The sequence below is a fragment of the Meriones unguiculatus genome, chromosome 16, assembly GCF_030254825.1.
Source record: "Meriones unguiculatus strain TT.TT164.6M chromosome 16, Bangor_MerUng_6.1, whole genome shotgun sequence".
Classification (NCBI taxonomy): Eukaryota; Metazoa; Chordata; class Mammalia; order Rodentia; family Muridae; genus Meriones; species Meriones unguiculatus.
This window is the reverse complement of record NC_083363.1, coordinates 64,276,171-64,289,904: the sequence shown is the minus strand read 5'-3', so window position 1 is coordinate 64,289,904 and position 13,734 is coordinate 64,276,171. Positions and strand designations below refer to the sequence as shown.

Here is a 13,734-nt window from a genome sequence, read left to right as displayed (position 1 = left end):
AATTAGATATCCCAGCTGGGCAGTGGGTCTGCAGCTGTTAACTTGATCAATGACTTACCTAAATGTCATCTCTACTGATTCGCTTATAAATTACCAGCAAGTGAGACTAATGTACAGGTGCTAATTTATTTAAACTGTTCTCCACAGTTCTACATAGCTTTATAAACTGCATCTGGCACCTAATGTTAGCTGTCAGTTGCACTTAGACATGCCTGTCCTAACGACTCTGTTCATTAGAAGTGAGCACAAATTATGAAATATTGTGAAAAATGATACATCAAACGGAATGGGCACAGCAAATCAATTAGAGAAACTTCATACAGCACATTCACACTGAGGAAAATAAAACACTCTGGTTTTAGAATGAGGTCTATAATACCAATTAAAAAGTAATTGGTAGACTTCAGCAGTGCTATACATCAGTTTGCTGGCTTTCTTCCTCAAATCTACAGTAATGCAGAGCTTAACTCTTCACTCCCAAATAAAGGCATCAGTAAATAGGAACACACATCTGTATTCACCATAGCTAATATTAACTGTCTCCTACCATAAATTCATCACTGGTATGTGTTTAGTGTAAAGGCACACAGAGCATTCGAGCAGGGCTGTAACACAACAGTGTCTGATGCAGATGAAGATGAAGAAGCTCACCAACACACGGCAGCCTGGAGACAGCAGCCCCTGCTACTCGGGTCTGCTCTAGCAGGACAGGGCGTCCCAGCGTCCAGAAGATCTACAGGTCTTGGACCCACCACTCACCACTTCCTGCCCTGGGTTCAGGAAGGAAGCCGGACCTGCGCTGTCAGGTGTTCCATCCTCCCATGTTGCTAGTTCCCACTCAGCTCCCTGCTCCACCTGATATACTCCTGCTAAAATCATGAACTGCTGTAGACAAAAATAATTTTACACACCCATCAAAATGTGGCAGTAGCCTGTGGTTTACATCGTGAGTTCTAGAACAGACAGGACAATACCACACACCCCACTAACTGTTTGCACATATCTAGACTTCTGCTTTAGCTTCTGAGGGTTCTCAGCAGCCCAGACCCACTCAGTGGGTGAGAGCCAAAGGTTGTTATACTTCTTTTCAATGCACCACTGAAAGTTAGTAGGCAACAATTAAATTACTATATTGAAGTAAGGGGAAATCTCTGTCAATCACTAACTTCATTTTAACTTGCTATTATACTAAGATGATGGCTGAAAGATAGCTCAGTAGTTAAGAGCACTGGATGCTCTTTCAGAGGACCCAACTTTGATTCCCAGCACCCACATGGTAGCTCACAACCTTCTGTAACTCCAGTCACAAGGGGATCTTCATCCTCAGTTAGCTTTCACAGGCACCAAATGTACAAATATACATGCAGGCAAATCACTCATACACATAAAGCAAAAACAAATAAGCCTAAAAAATTAAAGGATACATTTCTCACATAAATTTAATACAAAAATTAAGAATAATTGTAGCAAAGTTTTTTAAACTTTTGTTGTTTCAGGCAGGGTCTCCTGTAGCTCAAGCTAGCCTCACACCTGGAACAAAGGAATCCCTTTGGTTTTCTCTCCCAAATTCTGGGATTTGCAGGTTTGTAGCAGCATAGTTAGAAATTGCAAGTAATTAATAAGAAATTCCAGACATATACTACTGTAGCCTTAAAAATAACACATCTTCCAAATGGTATAATTCTAAAGTTAATACTACTAGTGTCAAGAATTTTTTTTTAATTCATCAGATTTCATTTTTACTAAGACACTTAGTATTCTTTAAAATGTCTTGCAAGAAACACTAGTGAGTATTGGCTGAAAATAATTTTCACACATATACTTATATGTGACATGCAGTAAAGCCATATTTCTATTCAAATTAAATTCTCTACAGTAACTTTGTAAACTAGAAATCAATTGCTCTCTTATGTAATTCACATTCCTAACAAATCCAGTTACGCCTGAACCTTAGCCAGCAGACACAGCTAGACCTGGGTACACAGACAGATGCTCTACAGGAAAGAGAGGGCAAGAATCACTAACAGAGAGCAAAGCCTGACCACTCACAACAGGGACAGCCCTGCACCACAGGCCGCGCAGCCAGGAGTCAGCAGCCAGAGCGGAAAGGCAAACACTACGCTCACTCTGCAATTGACTTCAGAAGCCATCAGTATTTGCTAACCCCAAATACTGATCTTGAAAAGTGTACAAGCACAGCCTTCAGATAAAGGCTACTCACAACTGAAGACACTTTAGGGCTGTTTGTGAAGATTAAAATGTGAGAGTGAGTCAAGGTCTTGACAGCACCTCACACACAGGTTTTTGTTATGTGGCAGTTCTTTCCCTTCACAAAACTCCATTTTGTGAAATATTAAACTCCTGATCATAGTAAAAAAGGGAAAATTTACAGTATTTACTTTTAATTAATATATTAGAAATAAAAACATATTAGAGAAATGTACTAAATGTCTACATAACAGTAAAGGCAGTGGCTGATTTTTATTTTTATTAATTGTTCTGTCTTGGAAATACCTAGGCAGCTTTTCACGTGAAATTTGCCAAATATAGCCCATCACCTACACGGTGTCCCTTCCAGGTAATGCCTCTTATAAAGATAAGAGGAAACCAGAAACCGTACTGAGTAGATAACAGCAATGCTTTGACGGAATGGTTGTCACTGTTTCTGCTTTTACGTCTCCTTCTAAAATGTCAAAGCGAATCCACTAAAATTAGTAAAAGGCCGAGTTAATTGTAATAAAATGTGAGACCCAGTGAAGCACACACAGCACAATTATATCAACACTATCAAGGAAATGGCAGACACTCTCTTCCATGTGGGCTTTTGGATTTGGAGCCAGGCAGGCCTCATCAGCCTACACAGGAGACCAGGCGCTCTCCCTTTAAATCCATCAACAGTAATCACGGTACTCAACAGTGTCTCAGGTACTCTGTCAAACACAGTCCTGAGGAAGGCACAGTGTTGCAAAGGCAACTGGGGCATATGTCATGGTTCTAGCTGCAGCAGACTATTTCTTACTACTGATAGTGATAAGAACAGTAACACCGTGTTGCTTATGTTCCTTACATTCTCAGGAGGAAAGCAACGTGACCTGTTCAGCATCACAGCACTAGAGACACTGCAAGGAACCTCCCCAACCCAGGTTCTACAGCTTCCTGTACTGATCAACTCTAATGAGTTTATCACAAAGACAACATTAATGTAACATTTACATTCTACCTGCTGTACATTTATATTCCTTACAGAAATCCAACTCCATTTTCAAAGAGTCTATTTTTTAAAGCAATGGGATGTTTTTTCATATTAATTCATGATTTCATTGCTTAATTCGATAAAGCTAAATGTTAGTAAAACAACAGACTAAATGGTCTTCAAATGTGTATCTATCATTGACACCTCAACAAAAACATCTTGTGATTCTTTATTCCATAAAAATTGTTTTAAGTCTTAAGTATATTTGCCTAACTATATAACATAATGTTTGGGTTCCTGCTATTTTACCACTGGCAAAGTAGTATGAAAAATAATTTCAAAGAAAATATATAAAATAACTAGTAGTAGTCTCAATGTCACTTAATTTACGTATGTTAAAATTACAGTTAACCTAAACTTTTAATGAGGCAATTGAATGAAGTTATAGGACATGTCTACAATAAAGTAACCATTCACAAAAAAGTTTTAATTTCCCAAACTAATATTCAGAGTAGACATTTAAGCAATGAACTAGCAACTCCAGAAAACATAATTAATTTTTAATATAGTATGAAAATGTTTCTCTCCCCCTATGGATAAACCCTCTGTTCATTTAATTAAACAAAGTCCAAGGAGACATTGGCTTTGGTTTGCGGCCACAGTAGCTGGCACAGCACCTCCTTGCTGCTGCTCTGAGGACCCCGGGCACATCTGGAATGATGTTCCACTGTTCCTCACTGTCTGCCAACCTTCCAGAAAATGCTTATTCTTTAAACAGAACAATGAAACTATGGAGTGATTTCTTCCTTTCAAAAGGCTACTTATGTTCCATGTACAGCAGAAGGTAATCAACATGGACAGGTTAGCACATTATCTATAATCTGCCAGTGGGGAGGCTGAGGCACGTGGATCTTGAGCTACATATAGAAACCCTGTCTCAAAAAAGACCCCAAATCCAAAGAGCTATGAACTAGCATCAGACACAAATATACTCAACAAAATGCTCACAAACCAAATCCATTAAATACATAAAATTACACAAACTGATGGAGTGGAATTATCTCATGAACACAGAAGTTATTTTAATATCTGAATACTAATTAGCATGATATACTAGGTGGATTAATAGAAGAAAAGACAACATATGGTCAGAGAAAAAGTGTTAAGCAATATTCATCATGTTAACAACAAAAAGACTCAACAAACTAGGTATGAAAAGTAACTTGCTGAATGTGATAAGCACTTGTGGCTAGCTTCCTGCATAAGTGCAGAATAATGAACACTTCTGAGCCCCATCACAAGATGGGCATGTCTGCCCTCACATTCTGTTCTGCTAGAAAAAAGCAGATAAGAAAAAGAAATCAAAAGGCATCAGATAGAAAAGAAATAAAACTATGTACTTCCTGAAGGTGATACAACAGAAATGCTAGGAAATCAATTAAACCATCTCAGCAATACTGCAGATTTAAGATCAATTTACACAACAGGTAACTCTGTTAAAAAAAAAAAGCAATTACACATACTTGAAGAACAGAGAAAGAAAATAATTATATTTACAAAAAAAAAAAACACACAGAAAGAAAGAAAAAGAAATAAGCTTAACAAGCTTCAAGCTTAGACTGTGGAAACTACAAAACACTACTAAGAGATGCTAAAAGTTTAAGCTAGCCAGACATGCTGTTCTCAGAATTTAACCTTCAGGTGGCAATAGTTCCAAAACTGATCCAGCCATTCATCAGAGTTTCAAACTACAACCCTAGGGGGCTTTTTGCAGAAAGCGAGAAACTACAAAGATTCAGAGGCACACAATAACCAGAATTATCTTAGGGGAAGAGAGGCAGAGTTACAACAATCAAAACAGACTTGCACTGGCAACAGAATAAAAATATAGATAATGAGCAGGGCTGTAGTAGCTTTAATCCCCACAGAGGCAGGCAGAGCTCTATGAGTTTAAGGCCAGCCTGGGAGGACTACACAGAGAAACCTTGTCCTGAAAAACAAAAGAAAACAACAGACAGACAGACAGAATCAAGGATTCAGAAGTAAAACCTTCACATGTATGTATACATGTTAATTTTTGATAAAATGACAAAAGAATTCAATGGATAAAAACAATTTCTGACAACAAATGATGCTGGAATAACTAAATATCAGATGTAAAAGAAGAAGCTGGACCCCTTATTCAACAACTTAAATGTAAGTAGTAAAATCATAATAAAAACCCCAAAGTCAAAACAGGAGGGCAAATCTTCATGACCCTGGGACATCAATGACGTAAGTTGATATCCAAAAGAAGTATGACCCATAAAAATATGTACTCACAGCATGCTCACAGCAGCAGTGTTCACAGAGGACAAAAACAGTTCAAATGCCCATCAACTGATGAGCAAGTTATCCATCCCAGCAGCAGAAAAGTAGTAACACAGAGGAACCAAGCTGCTGTTACAAATTCAGCAAATCTTATGCCAAGTGAAAGAAGCCAGTCACAAAATACTGACTGCTGTATGATTCTATTTATATATGTCCAAACAAGGAAATGATAGAAACTTGGGAGTAGGATATATGGCTCAGTGGTTAAGAGCATTTGTTGCTCTTACAGAGGACCTGGGTTCAGTTCCCAGCATCCCAATTGGTAGCTTACAACTATCTGTAATGCCAATTTGGGGGAATTTAATGCCCTCTTCTGGCCTCCACAGATACCAGGCATACACCTGGTCACATAAATAAATGCAGGCAAAACAGTCACACACACACAAAAAAATCTTTCCAATGTACATTTTTAAAAAAGGAAAGGGATGCCTACAACTGGGGGTGTAGAAGTACCTATGGCTGTGAGATGAGGCCTATACAAGGAAAGACTACTAAGTCTGAAGTTCTGAAAGCATCTTCCTTTTTGCATGTGTGCATAATGCCTAGGCATCAGGAAAATGATGCAACAGCTCTATTATCTGAGACAAGTGCAATCACTTCATCTTCTCAGGTACTTTCTAGGTTACTGTAGGACATAACTATAAAAGGTCCCTATCCTGAATCACCTACAAGGCAATGACATCCTTTGGGGCTGGATGTAGCTCTCTCAGGTAGAATGCTTGCCTAGCACACATGAAGCACTAGGTTTGGTCCTCTGCATCTCATAACCAGGCAAGGTGGAACATGCATGTAACCCAACGCTCAAAAAGAGAAACAGAGGATCGGAAGTTGAAGATCATCCTTGGCTACAGGGTGAGTTCGAGGTCAGCCTGCAATATATGAGATCCTACCTCATACAGTCAGTTAAAAGGCAGTCTTTTAATGTCATTTAAAGAATGTCTTTTAACTGAATAAAAAATGCAGGTCTGGAGCTTAATAAGGTACTCTGTACCATTCAAAAATAAAATAAAGATCTTTTTAAAAAGAAATTAAACCAAAACACAAAAATCATAGGTTAAAAATAGCAATCCAGCCAATTCTCTGTTTTAGAGATTCAAGTACCATCACATCTGTGCAAAATGTGCATACTCTTTCCCCCTTAATTATTATCTAAATACAACATACTAAATATGTAAATAACTTTTATGTTAAATAAAGTTGGTAAGTGACCTAGTGATCAATTTAAAGCACTTAGGAAGGTATACAGGCTATATATAAAATGCATAACCATTTTATGTGAGATCTGGGTATCAGTGGGGATTTTGAACCAATTCCCATGGTAACTGTATCAGTCACATGTTGAATAATAACATTTCAGTCAATGGCAGTGACCATATATGAATATGATCCCATAAATTATACTGGCTGATAATATTATAACCTTAGTTTGTATAAAAGCACTTTTTGCAAAATGACAGTTATCTAATGACAAATTTCTCAGACTATATTCATATCACACAGAAAGCTAAATTCAAAAAATGAGCAAGTAAAATGTTACTCTTTAGTTAAAATGTAAAACAAGTTAGATTTTGCTTTTAAAAAATAAGATCCGGCTTTAGAGTTGATAAATTCTCCTACCATCTTTTTTGGGATATCTAGCAAAACTAAAAGTGTTTCCCAGCCGGCCATCCCCACAGTCCATGGCCAGCCAGGGTCTCCCATCTGATGTACCAGCCAGCCTGAAGGAGCTTTCACCCCTCATCAAAGAGGCTTCTTTTTGCAGCAGATGTAGACCATTTTAGAGATCCACAACTGGTTAAAATGTAGGAAACAAGTGGCCATGGACACAATCCCAACTGATGCAATTAAAATATGAGCCCTACCCTTAGTGCTTAGAGAATACTGTGAGACAGACAGTGGAAAGACCCTCAGGGCCACGGGGCCAGGGCACCTGGTGTAACAGTGTCTTCCAGACACGACAGGGAAGTTGCACCTATGAAATCTCAACAGCATCACTGATAAACAAGGTTGGCTAACAATACCACCAGTCAACATGCCAATGGAAGAGGGAGAATTTCACAAGGCCCATGACTATAGGTAGTCAGAGGCTGCTGTGGGGGTAGGCAAAAAGTGGGGAAATGAACAAAGAGGTCAGTTTTTCTTCCAGGGACAAGCCTCTGATAGGTTATTCAATCCCAAATGGTCAGCCCTAAATTAAGTACATAAAAGCAACACTAAACAGACTCAGTAGGGAAGCTGTGTGTGTTTGTGTGTGTGTGTATACACACACCTGTCTGTACACGTGTGTGTATACACACATTTGTGCACATACATGTACATACTCCCCTCTGGGTATGTGTAACAATAAAGAAGTCTTGAATTTGAGAGTAGGGGACATTTGAGGAGTTGACAGGGGAAAGGGAAGGATAGAAATAATTTTAATATAGTACTCACATGCAAAATTCTCAAAAAGAAAGATGGCTCTGCGGTTAAGCGTACTTGTGAGAGGCCCCAAGTGCAGATCCTAGCACTCACATGGCGACTCACAACCACTGTCATTCCAGTTCCAGGGGATCTGATACCTTTTCCTAACATCTGTGGGCACCAATAGTGCACACCAGAAACACGCATACACACGGGCGAAGTGCTCATACAGAGAACACCTGCTCATTTTGAAAATTCAAGTATATACTGGCCAAGACCTATTAATGGGATTTTACTTGACTCTACTTCTATTACCACACATATGATCATCTAAACTACACAACAAAACATTCCCAAATACTGTACAAGTTCTCACAGTGGCTTCTATGACCTTGAATCAAAAAATCAAGAAAACCACTCATTTCCAGATATGATCTAAAACTTAACATACTCTCTGAGGCTTCAAATAGAGTGGCATGTCTCTTTGAAATTATCATTCCAAGTATTATTATTTTTTTCTCTAGCCAAGGAAAAAAGCACAGGGAAGAGAGAAAATAAAAACAAATAGGAAATAAGCCAAAGTAAACTAATCAAAGCTGAAGTAATTTTAAAAATTACTCAAATAATGTTAAGTCTCAGAAAGGAAGAAAAAGAAAAGATATGCTTCCAAAGTGACACAATAGAGGCATCTTCTTGTATTATGATAACCTGATGTAAACATCACAGAGCCAAAGAGTTTATGCTAATAAGAAAAGTGCTGTCCACAGCCCTGCAGAACCACTTTCCCATGGGAGTCAGCTGTACTCACGTCAATATCCTCTTCAGTAAAAGTTTCGGGGTCTTCTCCCATCATGTTGGCTAAGTGCCTCTTCCCTATGTTGAATTCTTCAATCTGCTTCTTAATAAATTCCTGTGTATACGACTGCTGTCTTGAGACGTGGGCATTTTTCTTTGTTGTTACCACTGTGGTATGTATTAGCTTTAATAACTAAAGGACATAAATGGAAAGAAAAGAAAGTATTTGATATTAAACAGTGAATTAACAGGCCACTATCTCTAAATAAAACAAAGTATAATTTGTCATCCTAAGTCAAGAGTCATTCAGAAACAAAGAAAAAAGGTGCAGCACCAACCAAGGTGCCAGAGCTAACCTCTGCCCCAAACCTTCCGAGTATATTAATTCAGTAGCAACTCAACACATCAGAGTCAAAACAGCTACAAGCAGTGTGCTGTGCCTCTTGACTGTAAATATACTCGGTACTGTTTGGTTGCTGACAGTGGGCTGTCATACTGGATGCATAAGAAATAAAGGAAAACTTACCACTTAAAACAAACAAACATACAAAACCAGGCAGCACACCATTAATCAGAACTCAGAAGGTAGAAGGTGTGTGTGTGTGTGTGGGGGGGGTGTCTCTAAGTTTGAGGCCAGCCTGATACGCATATCAAGTTTCCAGACAAGAAACACACCTCAAACAAACAGACAAGTGCATCAATCAAGCAGACAAGAGGGTTGAGGATGGTACTATCACCTTGTGGACACTCCCCTTGTTTGAAAGAGAAACAAAAAGTGTAGGTTTGGTTTAGGACTGAGAACTGACGTAATGAAGAAAATGACCCTATAATGACTCAACACTAAGACTTTTGGTAAACGTGGCTCATGCTGTATAAATGAAGCCCCCCCGCCCCGTCTTTCCTGGGGCAGCAGTAATCGCACACTGGCTACCGTTCGTCCTCCTGTGCTACAGTACAAGGAACTTCCTCCCAAGGCAGTAACACTTGCCCTTCAATAAAGTGTCACATAGTAAAAGAAGACACACCTTTCTAGTCTTTTCTTAAGACCTGGCCTGAACCCTTTTATCTCTGTCCCAGCAACTTTAAACACTACCAATAATAGTCAGACTTCAAAGTCGCAATCTTGGTAATACTCTCATTTCCTGTCTCTCACACACATTAAAAATCTTATAAATTTTACAAAACTGTGTATGTTTCTCAGTTTCTCTCTTAACCTGGCTATCACACAAATAACTGAGACTTTTACATTTGTTTAATAATAAGCTTCACAACAAAATAACTGAGCAGTTATGACTCTACTCTTAACCTTCTAAACTAATCTGGTTTCCTCCCAGCATACATCCCAGAGATACTTGTACTTTGTGTTCCGGTGCTGAGCTCTCTCCTGGTCCCTCCTGGACATCTGCCAGTAGCTGAATCCCCTTCTTCCTCCTCTAACTCCTCCTTCAGCTGGCAAGAAGCCCAGCCCTATTCTCTCCTTTGCGCAGTGATTGGCTGTAAGCTGCTTTATTGGCATATCAGGGGACAATTGGGGAGCAGTCTTTACACAAAACTGTGACAGGAGATTCTTAGAACAAAGACTGCAACCAGACCGGGGTGTGTGTGTGTGTACAGAAATCAGCATCTAAATTACACAATAACCTTATGCCTACAATCGCCTTCACACAAACAAGCCCATCCCTCCTACATTTTTCTCCTTCACTTCTGAGAATCCTAAATTCAGAACATTCTACAGTAATTTGCCACTACAGTTGCAACAAAAATGAAAGAAAAAATTGAGAAAACATTATAATAACCAATTAACAGTAAAACTTACGTTCTGAACAGCCTCTGAATAAATTGAGTGAAAACTATTTTAACCCAGTCTTTAATGGGTAAGAAAGAACATTTAAAATTCCATAAGAACCTTAGTTTATTTTTGCTTATAAGAAGAGAGCTTCTTCTTTGAGAAATAAGTACTCAACAATGATAGTCTCATACAATGCTTTACCAAGTGTTACTACTAAGTAAAAGCAAGACCACCAGTGGCTTAGGTTCACAGCAGTCCCTCTTGTGTAGTTTTGCCTTTCTTGGTTTCAGTTATCTGAGGATAAAGGATGAGTGTGACACAATTATTCTGAGATGGAGAGAGACATATCCACCTAACTTGCATAATGCTACAACTGCTGTATTTTGTTATTAGCTATGGTTGTAAAGCTCTTACTGTCCCTAATTCGTAGGGTAAACCTTATCGCAGGTATGTAATGGGAAAACTACAGCATATGTAGAGCTGGGCACCGACCGAGGTTTAGAGCATCCAGTGAACTCAAGGCATCCCTGTGGAAAGGGAGGGCGACCATGGTCAACCTGTGTTAGAGACAGCCTTTCTGAATACCATGGCTCTTAGTCTAGTGCACCCATGTCTCCACTCTGGGAATTCTATTATACAATGTGTTTAATATTTCACATACTATTTTAGCTGGTTGTTTTTACGATTCCAAGTCTAATTTCAGCAATGAAGAATCTTACTTCCTATGTAGGCAATTTAAGAAAAAAAAAAAGAAAAGCTTTTTATCCAGGAAAAGGCATAAACTTGGGGGCAAAAGCAATATAGTAGATTATTCTTTCAATTGTCTCAGTACCAAAAGGATTCATACACAGTACAAACAGATGTTCTGACTATGGTGAGGACAGTGCACTCAAATGTCTTGAGGGTCAAAGCAATCAAAAAGACAATCTCTTGGGTAACCACCACTACCCTTCCCAGCATCCAGCATCCATAGGCACCAGATCTGAGCCTCAGCTGAAGTGGAGCCACAATCAGGGTATTCTACAGTCCAACTACAGGACAGCTGAGGCTGGATGTCTGATGAGCATCCCAGAAAGCAGATAGTTCTGTGAATGTGCGAAGGAGATCTGTGATGGGGGTATGTACCTGTTGAAACCTACTTGAAGTTGGGCGTGGCAACACACACCTTTAATTCCTATATGTAAGAGGATGCTGTATAGTGAGAATCTGTCTCAAACAAAAAAACAAAAACAACAGCAACACACACACAAGAAACAACTTGGGTTGGAGAGATGATTCAGTTATCCAGAGTGCTGAGGGCTAGGCTGATCCTATGCTTTCCCTGAGGCCCTGATGTATGGAGAAGGATGTAATTCCTCCTCTAAAACCAGGAAAACACTTGGCAGAGCCAGTAATGGCCAGAATCCAGGGCCTTAAGGTAGCTATGGCTTCAGATCTGAGATGGCGACTCTTCCTAAGGGACTGATTATCAGTTCCAGGGCCCTGTGCTCCTCTCTGAAGTCCTTGAGACAGCCTGTGCTCCCCTAGTAAAACACCTTTCAACTGGCTTCCTGCTGACTTTTAGCCCACTGTCAGCTTTTTGCTGACTCTGTCCTATTTCCCCTGCAATATAATGAGAAGATGTTCTTAATAAGGTTGCCTGGCATAAGATATAGTTTATTCAAGATCTCCTGATCTCAAACTTTTCTACTCCCTTATCTTCTGGTCCCCTGGCTCTCTCAGGACCCCGTAACTGAAGAACAACTATTGGTCCATATCAGAGTCCCAGAGTTTAGTTCCTAACACCACATCAAGCAGCACACAGCACCTGTAACTCTGGTTCCAGGTGATCTGACACCCTCTCTGGCTTCCTCAGGTACCCACATACACGACATATACTCAGACAGACACATAAACAAAAGTGAATCTTAAATAAAGTGTCATAACTGCTTGACAGACAGATGATGCTCACACCTTGGAATATGAAAAATGGCAGGCATGAATTAACGTTACAGCAATATAACTATACCATTAAAAAACAGCTTGTATGTACTACAGAGCAACAGTAATAAAAACTGCATGGTACTGGCATAGAAACAGAATGGTGGATCAATGGAATGGAATAGAAGACCCAGAAATAAGCCCACACATTTATGGACACCTGATCTTTAACAAAGATGCCAAAACCATACAATGGGGAAAAAATAGCATCTTCAACAAATGATGCTGGACTAACTGGATATCTACATGTAGAAAAATGCAAATAGATCCACACTTATCACCCTGCACAAAACTAAAGTCCAAGTGGATCAAAGACCTCAATATAAAAACAGACACTCTAAACCTCTTAGAAGAAAAAGTGGGGAAGAGCCTTTAACTCATTGGCACAGGAGACAACTTCCTGAACAGAACACCAACAGCACAGGCTCTAAGATCAACAATTAATAAATGGGACCTCATGAAACTGAAAAGCTTCTGTAAAGCAAAGGACACTGTCATCAGAACAAAACGACAACCTAGAGATTGGGAAAGGATCTTCACCAACCCTATGTCTGACAGAGGGCTAATATTCAGAATATATACAGAACTTAAGAAGTTAAACAGCAACAAATCAAGTAACCCAATTTAAAAAAAAATGGGGTAGAGAGCTAAACAGAGAATTCTCATTAGGGGAACATCGAATGGCAGAGAAACACTTAAACAAATGCTCAACATCCTTAGTAATCAGGGAAATGCAAATCAAAATGACCTGAGATTTCACCTTACATCCATCAGAATGGCTAAGATAAAAAAACTCAAGTGACAGCACATGCTGGAGAGGTTGTGGAGAAAGGGGAACCCTTCTCCATTGCTGGTGGGAATGTAAACTTGTACAACCACTTTGGAAATCAATCGGGTGCTTTCTTAGAAAATTAGGAATATTGCTACCTCAAGATCCAACTATACCACTCCTGGGCATATACTCTAAAGATGCTCCACCATTCAACAAGGACATTTGCTCAACTATGTTCATAGCAGCTTTATTCGTAATATCCAGAAGCTGGAAAAAAAACCTAGATGTCTCTCAGCCGAGCAATGAATACAAAAATTGTGGTACATTTATACAATGGAATAGTACTCAGCAATTAAAAACAAAGAAATCATGAAATTTGCAGGCAAATGGTGGGATCTAGAAAAGATCATCCTGAGTGAGGTATCCAGAAGC

General features: G+C 39.2%; 1 protein-coding gene across 2 annotated transcripts in view; it reads right to left on the bottom strand.

The window, feature by feature from the left end:
- Positions 1 to 13,734, bottom strand: part of Mrps9 (mitochondrial ribosomal protein S9) — a 57,879-nt gene that overhangs the window by 32,398 nt on the left and 11,747 nt on the right. For both annotated transcript variants that reach the window (XM_060369969.1, XM_060369970.1), the window contains exon 2: positions 8,775 to 8,954. In XM_060369969.1, the coding sequence (XP_060225952.1) occupies positions 8,775 to 8,954 (180 nt within the window). The remainder of the gene's footprint in view (positions 1 to 8,774; positions 8,955 to 13,734) is intronic.